This window comes from Prunus persica, chromosome G6 (genome assembly GCF_000346465.2).
Source record: "Prunus persica cultivar Lovell chromosome G6, Prunus_persica_NCBIv2, whole genome shotgun sequence".
Taxonomy (NCBI): domain Eukaryota; kingdom Viridiplantae; phylum Streptophyta; class Magnoliopsida; order Rosales; family Rosaceae; genus Prunus; species Prunus persica.
The window spans coordinates 27,108,110-27,124,332 of NC_034014.1; the positions used below are offsets into that span (position 1 = coordinate 27,108,110).

General features: G+C 36.9%; 3 protein-coding genes across 3 annotated transcripts; 2 read left to right on the forward strand and 1 right to left on the reverse strand.

Moving 5' to 3' along the window:
• Positions 66–3,505, reverse strand: LOC18772768 (BTB/POZ domain-containing protein At3g08570). The gene is made up of 4 exons (XM_007208648.2): positions 3,166–3,505; positions 2,268–2,334; positions 989–2,140; positions 66–847 (listed from the first exon to the last, which is right to left on the reverse strand). Exons 1-4 carry the CDS (start codon positions 3,243–3,245, stop codon positions 323–325), a joined length of 1,824 nt encoding a protein of 607 aa, XP_007208710.2. The 5' UTR covers positions 3,246–3,505; the 3' UTR covers positions 66–322.
• On the forward strand, positions 4,738–7,470 carry LOC18775586 (acetyltransferase NSI). Its single transcript, XM_007205809.2, has 8 exons — positions 4,738–4,907; positions 5,178–5,263; positions 5,375–5,435; positions 5,871–6,057; positions 6,306–6,405; positions 6,542–6,642; positions 6,736–6,829; positions 7,078–7,470. Exons 1-8 carry the CDS (start codon positions 4,873–4,875, stop codon positions 7,155–7,157), a joined length of 744 nt encoding a protein of 247 aa, XP_007205871.2. The 5' UTR covers positions 4,738–4,872; the 3' UTR covers positions 7,158–7,470.
• LOC18772813 (probable LRR receptor-like serine/threonine-protein kinase At1g06840) lies at positions 8,671–15,268 on the forward strand. Its single transcript, XM_007206479.2, has 21 exons — positions 8,671–8,901; positions 9,073–9,175; positions 9,310–9,460; positions 9,562–9,633; positions 9,753–9,824; positions 9,944–10,087; positions 10,182–10,253; positions 10,358–10,429; positions 10,573–10,647; positions 10,937–11,005; positions 11,117–11,185; positions 11,384–11,455; positions 11,550–11,633; positions 11,744–11,812; positions 12,363–12,886; positions 13,128–13,286; positions 13,375–13,658; positions 13,807–13,858; positions 14,050–14,300; positions 14,443–14,577; positions 14,674–15,268. Exons 2-21 carry the CDS (start codon positions 9,082–9,084, stop codon positions 15,013–15,015), a joined length of 2,862 nt encoding a protein of 953 aa, XP_007206541.2. The 5' UTR covers positions 8,671–8,901; positions 9,073–9,081; the 3' UTR covers positions 15,016–15,268.

The window sequence follows — 16,223 nt, forward strand, 5'->3', positions numbered from 1 at the left end:
ATTGAAAACTATAAACTCCTAATCATAAGTATTAGAAAGGACTAGCATATATTGAGAGAAAGAAAAGAAGGTAATTCCTAATTGATATTTCAAAGATCAATAAACTACTTGTACAACATTTAGACCACATGAGGTGGGATACATCTAGCCCTACTCTTTGTAAATGTGGTACAAACTACAGGCTCCCTTAGAATTGAGACATTGTGTAGCTCAACCACCCGGGTCACCTGGACTTTATGCATAAGGATAGTGTCATGGCCCCCATTATAGGTGCCAGTGCCACAATGATGATGAACATGAACTCCTAAACCTTCTATGCGACCTAGGAAACAGAATATCTCCTACTCCTACCGGTTTTCCCCTCGGAGCCCCGGGACTTCCTACCCGATTTCTTTGGTTTACCTCCTGCTTGGCCACTAAAAATTCCAATCCTTCCAATTCCTTTAGAGAGTGAGGTCAAGAAAGTTTTTCCATTTCCTGTTTTATCCATCATTCCTTGTTTCATAAACAACTGCTCTTTCTCCAACTCACTCAGCCTCACTCTCATTCTTGAAATCTCCAGTTTCAGCTCTCGGTTTTCTCTCCTTAGTGAAGCATAATTATCTCGAGGGGACATGGCTGCACTAGGTACACCGCTGCTTATTCTCTGTGAGAGCAGCCCATCTCCTGAGCTTCCAGACAATGCATTTTTCAGACGGAGCTGCTCAAAATACAGAACTCGCACTGTCATCTGTACTGGAAGTCGATCATTTTGTGCAGCGTGATTGCAGGCTTCTTGAGAGAGCTTTTGGCAGTCAATGAACTTGCAGAGCTTCTTGCATTCTTGTTCAGTTAGCATTGAATGAACCTAAACAAGAAGCAAAAAAATAGAGTCAATCAACTATAAAAGGAACTCTGTCTAAATCCCTTGTAAAACATGTAAGCTCTTGCATTTCATTTATACCATCTGGCAATGCTGAGGCTAATATAATAAAAGTTCATAACTTACCTTCAAATATATGTCAACCGCCCTGTAAAGCCCGTCATCGATGACACGAGCATAGTCAGGCAGTATTTCAATCATAGCAATGAATTTTTGTAAGCTCAGGCATGGATCAGGAGCAATTTCAGCCAGATATGTGTCAATAAGCCTACCAACTTTCAACAATGAATCATGACTTGGAGAACCGAGGCCTTCAGACTCATATCCACAATCTTCACTTTCTTCTTCTTCAATTCGCTGCAGAAAATTCACCAGTATTCGATGAACGGTATCAACATCATACAATGATCCCCCTGCTTGGATTGATGGTATAAGGAGATCATCGAGTGAAACCATTTCCAGCCTAAAAGCAATCCTCCTTTCAAGCTCAAGCCTGCAGGCTATTGTAGCATCTACCATGATTGCCATTCTCAGCATTCCAAACATAAAACTCAGTGGCACTGAACAACTTTGCTCTGTTGGCATTAAGCTTACAAGGGATTCCACAACAGTCTTCTGGTCGTGTTCTGCCATGCCAGTATTTAACTTCAACTTTCCTGGATTCCAAGTTTGACATTTCCCAATACCCTTTAAGGATGCCTGAGCAAAATGCATCAAAGATGCAAAAATGCTATCGGGTCGAACACCTAGTCTTGTCATGGCACATATAACCCTTTGATAATAATCGATCCTTAGGAGTGATAGATCTTCAACCCACCACTCAAGACAAGCACTTTTAAGCTCTGTGGACTCACCATCACAATTCAACATAGACAATCCTGATACTAGTTGCTCCTTGCAAGCATTCATGGCAATAGCCTCCACACATCTGCTTGGAATCCCAACCTCCTCTGCAATAGAAGGTAGTGTCTCGCAGGTGGAAAGGACTTCCACCGACTTTTCAAGACTCTGAACTACAACCTCATCCAGATAAGTCTCTGTTCGCGCAATAAGGTTTTCATCCCTGTAGTCTTCAGTCATTTCCAAGTATTCTGCAGCACAGCGCAGATGGGCAACATTTGCAGTTGTGATCTCAAAGTTGATACCGTAACAGAATTTCATTGCAAGTTCAAATGCCAGGGGACCTCCTGGTATGTTGAGTAACTCCAGTTTTGCAGTTGAATCCTTGGCATCTGCAACCATTTTCCGAATCTTTCCACTTCGAGACACCAGTGGAAACTTCGGAAAAATAGAACAATATGATCAGCAAAATAGAAAAATGCAAGGCTACAATGCTTATAGCATAAGATGTCAAAGCTGTGTGTAGAAAACAAACATTTTTCATCTTGGATATAGAGGAAATTACCTTATGTAGCAAAAAGGACTCTCCATCGACAACAATTGTAATGTCCCCGGCAACATCTGAAAAGATACTACATGCACATAAAACCTCTAATATCAGTAATGAGTAACCAGCATGGTTGAAACATCACATAAATTATCCTAGAAAATGACTAGCAAATAAGGGAAAATTTTGTCAAATCCAATCCAAATTGCAGAAGGAACAAGTAATCCACAGGTTGGGCAAAAATCCAAGTTTTCATGCAGAAACTGTAGCACAGCTTAAAGACCTCATGTCCTAACAGTGCATTCTTTGACTAAGAATCAACACTATGGTTGAAAAATCCAGTGGAAGCAGATACCAGGCGTAGCTAAAGTCATAATCCGACCGTGGCTAAAGACATTCAGCCTCAAGTAACAATGTGATGGAGTAAAGGGTAGATCCTAGATTCAACTCTTCATCTAAACAAAAGCAAAAATGTTTGGAGAAACGATTTATTGAAAAAGGGGATCAATTTTAAAATGTTGTATCTTTTGTATATTCTGTTAACTAATTAATTTAAAATTGTTCTGTTCTGTCTAATATGGTAATGAATTGACTAAATCTGTGAGCCCCCACGATCAAGAATAAAAAAAGAAGAAGTTGAAGCATGCCAAAGACAGAACTATCAAGTACAAAAGGGGGCACTGGATCTATATATATATATATATATACATACACATTATATAGAACACCAGACAAATGATTGAAACATCTAGAAATCAAAATAAGCAAGCACATAGCAGGAGTGGCAGAACCAAAAAAAAGAAACAAAAAGACTGAACAAAACTGAACTTTAAAGCTTGAGAAGATGATGAGCTAAATTAATGCAAATGCACAAGACAGAGGGAAGGAGAAGAAGAAGAAGAAGAGTTAAGGGTACCGAGTGGTGAAGGAGCTGCAGAGCTTGGGAGTTGGAGAGCGGCTTGAAAAGGAGAAAGGGTTCTCAGAAACCATCCCCATTCATTCGAATTCACACTCTAAAATGACCAGCAGCTGAATCTCAAACAGTGTTCTTGTGGATCATCATAATCATCACAATGACTCAGAGAATAATATGATCTTTTTCCTTCTTCTTTTTTTCCCTTTACGTAAATAACCTGTTGGTTTTGAGCAATTCACAATTGGAACCTCGCCTTCTTTTTATGGGGACAGAGACAGGCTCGCTGGTTACCTTTTGCTTTTGCTTCTCCATCATTCCTTTGTCTTGTATTGCGTTCTTCTTTGGTTCTTTTTTTATTTTATCTCTGAAGATAAACAGAAAAAGAAATGCTTTGTCTGATTTTGAGACTACATCTGCAGTGTCAGACAGACTCACTCACGCCATTCTGGCAAAGACAGAATAATATGAAACATGAATTAGGAAGAGAAAAAAAACACAAAAACATAAACTATTTGAATTTTGAAGTTGGGGCGTACGGACGCAACGCATTGCAAAACCTTTGCGTCCGTTATCCTATAGATTGTTGCATGGTTTTATTATTCATTGAATTTTAAAGATAAATTACATGAAAGTAAATTTGTTGACACTCTTATTTTTTTTCTTACACCACATCAGAATCCCGTTGATTTTATGAAATGTCTTTTTCTTCTTTTCTTTTCTTTCTTTTACTTATATTTATTATAAAATTACTTTATGAAATGTCTTTGTTAAATGAGAAAAGTAATAAAATTAGACGCAAAAAAAATTTCATGCTTAAAAAGGGTGATAATGTACTAGGCATGGACTGATGGGACACAAGTGACGCGGAACTCAATAAAGATGATATAATTGGAGAGAGAGAGAGAGAGAGAGAGAGAGAGATGTTGCAAGTACATGCTCCATCCTCTTTTTCTTCCAAATCAATTATTTGTTTATTATCAATGAAAGACTCAGATTAACTTCAAAGCATTTTCTTTTCTCTGCTCTGGTCCCTGTTGACCGCGTTATAAAGACCAAAGGTAACATGGTCTATTGACCAAACAAAGGTAACATGGTCTCCTTTTAATTTGATCAAGGTCCAATATGGCAGATCCATTACCCAATATGGCTTATCAGGCCCAATGCCTGGTTGGGCAATTGGAGCCGGATACAATTTACAAACCCATTAAAAGCCCTATTCCGAATACTGTTTTTATTTTTATTTATTTTTATATAATTACAATGGTAATATTCTTAACTACCCTAATGTATGAACTATGAAGGGGTTTTGAACACGGGTGCAAGGCGGAGGGGAGGCCATATTACCTCAACCGGCTGGCCTAAACCACTGCCACTATACCTAGTACTTATTTAAAGGAAAAGAACAAGAAAATAATGATATAAAGAAATGAAAGGAAGAAAAGAAAAAGGCCATAATTTGACAATTTTGTATTTTTAGCTCATAAAATGGCATTTATGTGATATACCGGGGGAGGCAGGGCATTAAGGGAAGATAAAAAGTTGTGTGCGCCATAGCCGATCGATATATCAGGTCAGAAATTTTGATAGCAAAGCAAGTAGCTTTGCCCTGTATAGCTTTCTAAAGGGCAATACCCAAGCCAACAGAGTCACAGTCACTCACATCACACAAGCCATAGCTTCAGCTCCACAGCAAAAACAACAAGGAAGATGCGTACGCTCACTCTCGTCGCTTCCTATCCTCTGTAAGTTCTTCTTATCCATCAGTCTTTATGGTTTCATTTCAACCCATTTCAGTTCATCAAACTATCTGTTGGGACATTTGGTAGTTTTCAACTTATAGGTTGATTTCAATATCAAGATACGACATTCGAATGAGCATTCTTAGTTTGAAAAGCGTTTAATTACAAAAAGAAAGCGTTTTGGAATCTGTTTAGAGTAACCATTTGGTTCTAGTTACTTGATGATGGTGGATTGAAGAAAATAATGTCCTTTTTCGTTTAATTTCGTGGCAGATGCCCAATTGTTTCATTTGAATTGTGTCGTCAAGCATCAAACAAGTTATTCTTTCCTTGCAATATAAGCGAGAAGCTTGCTAAAGGTATGCACACTTGCACATTGTCTGCATAGTGAGTGTTGAAGTTTAGTAATTCCTCATTATTAGGTGAACTATGGATGGAAAAGTTTTACCCTTTTTCTGTGTTTTTTGCAGCAAGCAGGGTGCATAAGACATATCAACTCAAGGCTGGATTTTGGGAATCCATTAAATCTGGGTAATTGGAGATACTCATTTTCACTGATCATACACTTACAAAATGACAGACATGCACACAAATCACACACTGAATGTGGAAGAATTTCTGTCGGGTATGTTAAATTAGAACGTTGCATTTGTTATGTTGCTGCAAAGAAGGATGCCTTGCTGAAGCGAGAAACACAATTTGAGTTTTAAAGAACTTATAGTTACGTAGTGCTTTAATGTTTAATTGATCAAATATGAAGGCATTGATTGGTTTGAGCACTTCATCAGTGAACTTGCTTAGAAAGAATGTTACTTTATGGATTAATGACACTTTTAAATGGCAATGTGCTTGTACCACTATGTCGTCTTTAAATTAATACTAATTGAAGTCTAGAAGAGCAAGAAATTAGATTTTATCACAGATACAGACAAAAAAGTATGGTCCTTAACTCACTTCTTATTGCAGTATTTTAAACAACAACACAACACAAGTAGTAGAACCCCCCTCAACGCTTCCAGAAGAGGAAGAAGAACCTTTGCCTCAAGAATTTGTTCTCATTGAAAAGACTGAACCAGATGGAACAGTTGAAGAAATAATATTTTCTTCTGGTGGAGATATTGATGTGTATGATCTTCAAGCCCTTTGTGATAAGGTAAATACAATGCCATTGCTACTTATTTTGCACATGCATCGAAAAGTTAATGCCTTTTGAATTCGCAATTGTGTCTAAGTCACTCTTCATAGGTCAGGAGTCCACTTATTGTGGATGTATCTTACCTGATTGACCTTTCAGTAAAGTTTGATATGTTATTCTTTTGCTAAATATGAAGTAGTGAATTTTGATAATGTTATCTTATACCCACTGGCTGAAGTTAAATAACTTTAATATAAATTTAATAGGTAGGCTGGCCTCGGAGGCCGCTGTCGAAACTAGCTGCAGCTTTGAAAAATAGCTACATGGTAGCCACGTTGCATTCAGTTCGGAAATCACCTGGATCAGGTACATAGTGGATACGGCATTGTTGCAGTATCCTTCTTTTTCACACAATTTGTATGACAATCTAATATCCATGCTTGTTACTACATCTAAAACTACTTGATGAACACTTAGTGTACTTGGAGAAGTTATTTGACAGAGGGGAATGACCAAAAGAAGTTAATTGGCATGGCTCGAGCTACATCAGATCATGCCTTCAATGCTACAATCTGGGATGTCCTTGTTGATCCTGGTTATCAGGTATGATGGTGCTTGAAGATTGTTTGTTGGACTTACGCACTAATTACATGACATGTTTTCTTGATTGTTTCTAATTATATCTTTATCATTCAGGGCCAAGGCCTCGGAAAGGCCCTTGTTGAAAAGCTTATAAGGGCTCTTCTGCAGAGGGACATCGGAAATATTTCACTGTTTGCAGATAGTCAAGGTAAAACAGCAGTTATTTATAGCATTTAGTCTATGTGCATCTGCACGTGCATGCATATGGGTTTGGTAGTCTGTTTCTTAAGTAATTATCAGTGTGGCAACATAAATATTTTGCCACCAATCCTCTATATCGGTGTTCCTTCCTATGACAAGTCTGGCTTTGGGTGTTGCCTGCTTTAGCATATTCAACTTGAGTTAAAAAAATTCATACTCATTGTCATACTCTGTTTTCTTACTTTGTCATTGCAGTTGTGGAGTTCTATCAAAATTTGGGTTTTGAACCTGACCCAGAGGGCATTAAAGGGATGTTTTGGTACCCAAAGTATTAGTCATCACTTAGAAAAAGTACAAGTATGTATGTGCTTTTATCATTGGTTTAGCGCTGCAATTTGTGTACATGACATGCGAACACTTACATTCTTGAGAGACCTGTTACAGGGAAAGTATGTCTGGAAGTGTAGGGTGTACTTTTAAGCACAATCTGTCTGGAAGAATTTCAGAATTCTAAAGTTGAAAGTAAATAAGGTGTGATTGGTTTGCCCTTTTAAACTAAGGTAATTGGATGCCTGGATGGCCAGTTTCAGAATGTCAAGTCAGTTTCTAAAGAAATTCAATATTTATGATTGCATTTTCACAAAATTATAGAAACAGATGCAAGGAAAATAGGTGATGCAGATGTGCTCTAAGAGAGATGTCAGATTTAAACTTCAAATTTCTATATATAGGTCATATTCCAGATGTGGTCCAAGAGCTATCTATAAATATAAAGTTCAGATGGTTGTCATGTATTAATGCACAATTTGGAGTCTTCATATCAACATGACTGACATTACAATACCAATTTTGTCATCCTTGAGGAAAAGACAATGCCAGCTTTCAAGATTTTTTTGGAGGGCGGCCGCCTCTGTGTGATTTAGTGAGTCCTTGTCAAGTAGAGATGTATTTCATTAATAAATTCTACAAAATGTCAAAATTAGTTTTGGAGACGCTACTGACACGTTTTGCCAATGAACTGGAAATACTAATAGGATGAATATTATAATGGAATTTGAAATTGACAACTTATAATGAATAAAAGCAGCAACTTATTATAATGAATAAAAGCAGCAAATTTGTACCTGCATTCGTACTTTGGCACGTCTTGCCAATGAACTCGAATCTTTTTGCTGATATAATTTTTTTATGGATTAAAATCCTTTGTGAAATAAAGATTTAGTAGCTACAGTTAATATTAGAAATCCAGTTAAATAGAAGTTCTAAACAAGTACACGAGTACGATATCAACTTAACTCTACCCAAAACCAATATGGTTTTCAATGTTTATGACCACTAACCAAGTATGTTCACTTAATTAACATAAATGTGATTTATGATTGATTGCTTATGAAAATGCTAAAAGCTTACTTAACAAAAATACTTTATACAGTCCCAAAACTAGCATAAAAATTGTCTTGTAACGGAAATATAGCACAATAATATAATGAAAGAAGAAAAAATTATCCCACATAATAATATGCTATTGGTGGAGTATGAGCCTCGCAATAAATTCTCCCTCCAAAACTAAATCACTGAAACAAAGATATGTTGGATTTGTGGTCCACCAGTAGAGCACTTAAAGAGAGGTTCGTGGAAATCCGCGCAAAGGATTTTGTAGTGGACTTTAGGTAACAGGTACAGAAAAGTCAACGTCTCTCGAAGCGAAAAACGTCATTGCCTTCACACTCACTTTCTCAAGGCGATAAAAAATTTGGAAAGAAACGCCGTATGTCATTAATCTTCACTTATCTCTTTCCACTAAAACTTAAAAAACATTAAACAAAAGAAAACAAAGACCGACCTTACTCAACAAACTATGACGATCGAAGACGCCATAATTAATGTTACAACTTATGTTAATGTTCATGATGACGACAATGATGTAATCTCAGGCCTTCTTTCTCTGCGCACAGACTTCACCATCCTTAGCCTTCCCATTGACTCGGCCGTGATGTTTGTGTTGGGAACTATGTGTGCTTCCTGAGCAGTATCTTCCTCTCACAACAAAGTCTCAAAGTCCACCACTTATAGTGTCAAGTATGATTTTGCTTTTGAAAATTGAGAGAAAACTTTCCAACTGTTTCCTTATATCTTTCTTTTGTGTTTTGTTGCATGTTCTAGTTTTACTTCTTATGACAAAGAAAGTCAAGATATTGAATTTAGTGTTTGCAAGTTTTATAGAAATTGCTCATTGGGTTGTTTCCATAGGGTGTTGGAATGCTGAGAATGAGAGTCTGTGGATGTGTCATTGCTCTGTGGTCTTCTTGCTTCGTCCTCCTTGCGGTTGCACAAGTTTTAATTCCTTCTGAAGGTGATTTTGCTGCACATATGCTATATTTCTTACTTATTATATCCAGCTTTAATTCAATGCAATTCAATCATTTCTATATGATTCTTACATGATTCAATTGAAAAGTATGAATTATGTTTTGTGCCCTTTTGCAGTCAATGCATTGAGAGCAGTTAAGAACAGGTTAAGTGATCCTAGGAAGCATCTCACGAACTGGAACAATGGGGATCCTTGTAAATCTCATTGGACTGGAGTTTTTTGTTTTAATACTGTTGGGGCTGATGGGTACTTGCACCTTGAGGAACTGTATGCATTCTTTTTTCATACCGCTCTTACCTTTTCCATTCCAGATTACGTTACCCGCACAGTGAGTGAATGTTTTGTTTCTTAATTATGATTTGATGCAGCCAACTGCTGAACATGAATCTCTCAGGAAGTTTAGCACCTGAGCTTGGCCAACTATCTCACCTTCTAATATTGTGAGTCTGGCCTCTCAAAAATTGATCTGTGATTCCACTTTTTTGGAGGTTTTTTCTTCCTGATTATCCTTTGAATTGTTTTCTAATGTTTTGTATTTCGTTTTCTTCTCTTCCGGAAGAGATTTCATGTGGAATGAATTAAGTGGCACTATACCAAAGGAGATAGGAAACATGACATCCTTGAAACTCTTGTAAGTTGAGTTCAACCAATCTATAGTTCTGGGTACACTTGTTTTTGGAATATCAACATAATTTTCTGTTTTACAGTACACAATTTTCATAAAAAATTTTGTGATGCATTTGTATGCAGGCTCTTGAGTGGAAACAAATTATCCGGTTCCTTACCTGATGAGCTCGGTTACCTTTCAAAATTAAATAGGCTACAAGTTGACCAAAACTATATGTCAGGTCCAATACCAAAATCATTTGTTAACTTGGTCAATGTAAAACATCTGTAAGTACATGTTCAAGCTAAATGCTACTTGAAGTTGGCTAGCATTTTATATTTCTCATGTTTGACAGCTGCATGTACATTAATTGCTTTGCAGCCACATGAACAACAACTCCTTCAGTGGTCAAATTCCGTCTGAGCTTTCTAAAGTACCCACTCTTCTTCATTTGTGAGTTCTTAAAGCGTTATTTCCTTGTGTTTTTGGGAAATTGTTCTGTATTGATACTTGTTGACTGATTCCTGATGGTGTATACTTGATGCAAACTTTTACAGGCTTTTTGATAATAATAACTTATCTGGATATCTTCCACCAGAATTATCCAACTTACCAAACTTGCGCATAATGTACGTCCTAATTCAACACTGTCTGGATTTTTAGTTTGGAGTAACTTGTTTCCTTTTGTGTGATCTCAGTAGGTAATCTGTTTTTTCTTGACGAGATTTTCTTCTTGGTTGATGGAAATTATTGTTTTCTCTTCCATTTGCAGTCAATTTGATAACAACAACTTCATGGGTAATGAGATTCCAGCTTCTTATGGAAACCTTTCCCAATTGGCAAAAATGTAAGTTGTAGTATTCGTATCTTTCTCTTGTTGAATCGATGGTTCATGTTTGTACTGCTTTACATTAGGACTATAAGCAAGTTGCATTAATTTGGTGATCAAGGTTATATGCAAGGTAATTCCAATAGGAATTTTAAAATTTCACTGATATCCAAATGACCTCTGAAATCCAGTATTTCCACTTCTTGAGATGTTTTAAGTGCTTTCATTTTGTGTTTATTACATGTTGCATAAATTTGCTTGAAAGGGTTGCTAATAGTTTTTCTTCTTCCTCTTTCTGATTTGGCAGAAGTCTTAGGAATTGTAGCTTGCAGGGAGAAATTCCTGATTTTAGCAGGATACCTAGCCTTAGTTATCTGTAAGTATTAAGATGGCTCAACAACCTTGAATTAATGGACACTATAATGCATTTATTTACTCTTCTATTTATACCTCTATTATCTAACCTTTTACTGGGTTCATTTCACAGAGATCTAAGCTGGAATCGACTGAGTGGATCCATACCTTCACATAGACTATCTCACAATATGACAACAATGTATGCAAATGGCCCGAGTAAACTTGTAACTTGTCTGTCCAAAAATAAAACTTGTAACTTGTTCTATTTACACTTCTTGCTGCATCAGCATGTTAACTTTAAATGAATGTTACACAAAAAAATTATTACATATCACCGTCTGTGTTTAATCTGAGTAATTTATAAACTTTTCCCGTTTAATTTCGTTATTTTTTGCAGCGATCTGTCAGATAACCAGCTTAATGGATCTATTCCTGAGAGTTTCTCTGATCTTCCTTCACTTCAGAAATTGTGAGAATCCCCTAACTTCCCTAAATCTGCATTTCGTATAATATTGCACTTCTATGCAGACTGGATCTGATTTCTGTAATGACTTGTATTACAGGTCACTCGAGAACAATTTGTTGACTGGTTCTGTCCCCGCTATATGGTGGAAAATATCTTTTAGTACAAAAGCGAGACTTAAACTGTAAATTCCTTTACCAAAAAAGTAGCATTAACATTTAATGTTTGAGGGCCTTAATGATTTAGTGTAAATTTTTAGATTGAGCTTATTTAGAAGTTTGATGAATTTTGCAGTGATCTCCGGAACAATTCACTGTCGAATATATCGGGAGAGCTAAATCCTCCAGCAAATGTCACCTTGAGGTATGTTTCCAATGCAATGGCTTCAATCAGATCCCTATTTTCAGAGTTGTTTCTTATATATTGTTCTGGATTTATTAGAGAAGATAGAACAAAAAAGAACTCTGCATTGTTAAGGATGTTATTATAGCTGGACATCTTATTTTTCTCAGTGCAGTTAAAAATGGAGACTTTTACAGATACACAAATTGATTAAATAGTTTCATGGAAATGAGGAAATGCACAAAATAATTGCATGCAAATTAAGAGTGGCATGAATGGTACAATTTCAATTAGGAGAGACATGTTACCAAATTTTAAAAAGCAACACACATTGTTCTATAGTTGTATTCTCAACACAGGTGGATATAGCTAGGATTCCTTGGAGCATTTTTCTTTTCTCGTCTTTCATTTCCCATATCCAATGGCATATGTTGGGAATTTTATGCTTCCTTTCATGTTATGGAGTGGTTCCCTTGCCCATAAATTATGTCTTGTATTTAAAATTATTAGCAAAAGTATACCTTGTTTTACTTCTAGAGCTTCAAATTCTCACTTTAGCAGCTTTTCTCAGGCTTGAAGGAAATCCTATTTGCAAGAATGCAAGCATACAAAATGTAGGCCAGTTCTGTCGATCTGAAGCTGGAGGAGATGGAATCCCTGATAGTTCAACAAATTCAACTCAAACAATGACCTGCCCTAGTCAAGCATGCCCAACAGATAATTTCTACGAATATGTCCCATCTTCCCCGGTGCCTTGCTTTTGTGCATCACCTATAATAGTTGAATATCGTCTGAAAAGCCCTAGTTTTTCTTATTTTCCTCCATATATTCAGAAGTTTGAAATGTACTTCACTAGATCTCTCGACTTGAGCCTTTATCAATTATCAATTGATTCAATTTTCTGGCAAGAAGGACCTCGTCTACAGATGCATTTGAAGCTTTTCCCTATGTTCATTAATCCCCACTCAAATACATTCAACTTTAGTGAGGTTCATCGAATTAGAGGAATTTTAACATCGTGGGAACTTCCTCCAACTGATTTCTTTGGACCTTATGAGCTTCTCAACTTCACTCTGCTGGGACCTTATTCAAATAGTATGTACTTTAGCCTGGACATCTTCATTTCAAGTCATTTTGGTCTAATTTATGAAATTATGCTGCATTTTTCTATTTGCTCATCTACCAGCACCAGCCTATGAGTATATTGGTCAATGTTCCTCCTGCATGTCATAACTCTTCTGCTTCTTAATTTTATTTTAGAATCAGGTTTAGTGCAGGTTTTTTGTTCTTAATTTCATTCTGCATCGTGGTAACTTCACTTATATTGTTGTTATAGTGATCATTGGGCCACGAAGGATGGGCATTAGGAAGGGAATTTTGGCGGCTATTATAACAGGGGCAGTTGCATCGTTTGTCATTCTTTCTGCAACTGTCATGCTTCTGATCACAAGATGCTCGAGACACCGGGACAGACCACCTTCTAGGAGACATTCATGTAAGTCCTGAATACTTGGAGATACTATCAGGTTGATTATCCATTTATCATCCTAGAAAGTGGTATAAGTTCTTATCACTCTTTGCAGCCTCAAAGATTACAATGAAAATTGATGGCGTAAAGGCGTTCACTTTCAAAGAAATGACACTAGCTACCAGGAATTTTGATAGTTCAACTCAACTTGGACGAGGAGGTTATGGGAAAGTTTACAGAGGTATTTTATCTGATGACACAATTGTAGCCATAAAGCGTGCGGAAGAAGGATCCTTGCAGGGTGAAAAAGAATTCTTGACCGAGATAGAACTGTTATCGAGATTACATCACCGAAACTTGGTCTCTTTGGTGGGATATTGTGATGAAGAAGGGGAGCAGGTATGAGGTTTGCAGTCTTGGGAAATTAGTCATTGCTTCCAAGTTGCAACTGGTTTTTTAGTGCAGATGCTGGTTGAGTGCTTCAATGTATTAGAATCAAATGAATGTAAATATCATTAATCAAATTATGTTCTTGGTGCTTGTGCAGATGCTGGTTTATGAGTTCATGCCCAATGGTACCTTAAGGGACTGGCTTTGTGGTATGAAATTTCCAACATTCCCAGTTTCTTAAATGGCTCCTTCTATTCATCCATGCCTCTTTGGTTATTTCCATTGTTCTTCTCATCATTCCCCATTTTGGGATAAGATTTCTTTCTGCAGCTTGAGTTTGATCTAGCTAATTCTGCATTGAAATTTCTTCTTAAGTTCTGTACTTTCTGTGATATGACAGTTAAGGCCAAAGGAAGCCTGAGCTTTGGTATGAGGTTACAGATTGCATTGGGTTCAGCTAAAGGCATTCTTTATCTCCATAATGAGGCAAATCCTCCCATATTCCACCGAGACATTAAAGCCACCAACATACTTCTGGACTCCAACCTTATGGCTAAAGTAGCCGATTTCGGACTCTCACGGCTTGCTCCTCTACAGGATGATGAAGGGACCGGACCTTCATATGTATCTACAGCTGTGAGAGGAACACCGGTATGTTTAGATTCTGCAAAGCTTGAAATGAATCAAGAATAATATAATATCTGCTACTTTCAAATCCGTTGTGAGAAATTGAGAACCAAGAAGTATGCTTTGTTCCATAACTCTTTTGTTTTGGAACCAATCATACGTGCAGGGTTACCTGGATCCAGAGTACTTTTTGACGAGTAAGTTGACAGACAAAAGCGATGTCTATAGCCTTGGGATTGTGTTTCTGGAGCTCTTGACTAGTGTGCTGCCAATATCACATGGCAAAAACATTGTTCGTGAGGTAACACATTAAAACACCACTGCTCTTTCTGTGATCCATCTGCATATACCAAAAAAATAAAATTCATGAAAAAATATATATATATTTATTTGTCAGGTGAATCTAGCTCATCAGGCCGGGTTGATGTTCTCCATTATAGACAGCAGAATGGGATCCTATCCGTCGGAATGTGTAGAGAGGTTCCTAGCTTTGGCCCTTAGATGTTGTTATGAGAAGCAAGATAAGCGGCCAGCAATGCTGGAAGTGGTGAGGGAGCTTGAAAACATAATCAAAATCATGCCGGCAGCTGACACCATATTTTCACCGTCTGCTGCCAAATACAGTGACCAATCACCAACTTCATCATCCTACTTGACTAGAGACACATCCTATGTGTCCTCCAGTGTTATAGGAAGTGATCTTTCCAGTGGTGTTGTCCCAACCATCGCGCCTCGATGATGAAAATGTGAGTAATAATGAGTAGTGTAGTGTATGTACATAAGTTAGCATTTGAGATGTTGTAGTGTAACAAAAGAATGATGGTCATTTTACTGCGTACTGAATTTTGAGTTGTTAGTTGTTACTAACAGTAACTGAGGCAAAACTGCACTCTCTTCTTCATTTTTTCTCAGTTCTGGTTAGCGAATTGGACTGAACCAAATTGAACCGGGTGCAAAAAATCCTTAATATTTCTGATTGAAAAAAAAGTTCCCAAAATCTCTATTCTGTATAAAGTGCACACAACAATTTTCCTTCACATCAATGCAATAGTGACGGCATAAGTCATTTTCTTTTTTTAATTTCTTCAATTAACCCTTCTCTTATTTTTATTTATTTTTAATTTTTTGTTAGAGTCGTTGGTTTTAGACAAAAACAACGTGCTGCCGAGCGCTGACCCACAATATTAAATTAAATCCCATCAAATTTTTTTTTTTTCTAATAAAATCAAGGGAAATTTGCATAAATTCTACATGAACTTTTAAGTATGTGCGCTATTACTACCTGAACTTTTAATTTTAATTTTTAACCACCTGAATTTTGTAGAGTGTTGCAATCCACCACCTATGTCTAACTCCGTTAAAATTTCCGTTAAATGTAAGAGCATTTTCCTTTATCACTATAATTAAAAATAATTATTGTTGAACCAAAAAAATTCCCAAAAAAAATAATATAAAAAATTTACTTGGGTTGTGTTTGTCTAAGCCCACGTCCAGCGACCCTTTATCTAATATAGATGATAAGTGTTTCAAAGAAACAAAAGAAAAAGCAAGTAAATCCAACTATCCCATATGCTTTTCAAATTTCAAAGCCAGAGGATAAAATAATTCAAAAGTGGGTTGATCCCACGTGCAAGTCCCCTCATTTTGCACCCTGAAAATAAGTTTGGGTATTACACCCTAGAAATAAAGTCTGGGTGTTTCACCCTCAATCAAGGCTTCGGGTTTTACACCCCAAAAAAATATTCGATACAAAATCCATCATGGGCGTGTAACCCTCAATCAAATACGCTGTGATATATCCATTTTGAACATAAAGCTCATTCACTGAGTTCTCTAGATGACAGATCCAATCTGGTTACAAAACCCACAAACAAAACCATGGGGGGGGGGGGGGTGGTGGGGGGTGTTTAATTTCACAGCAAATAAAAATGGGTTCTACCTTTGCCT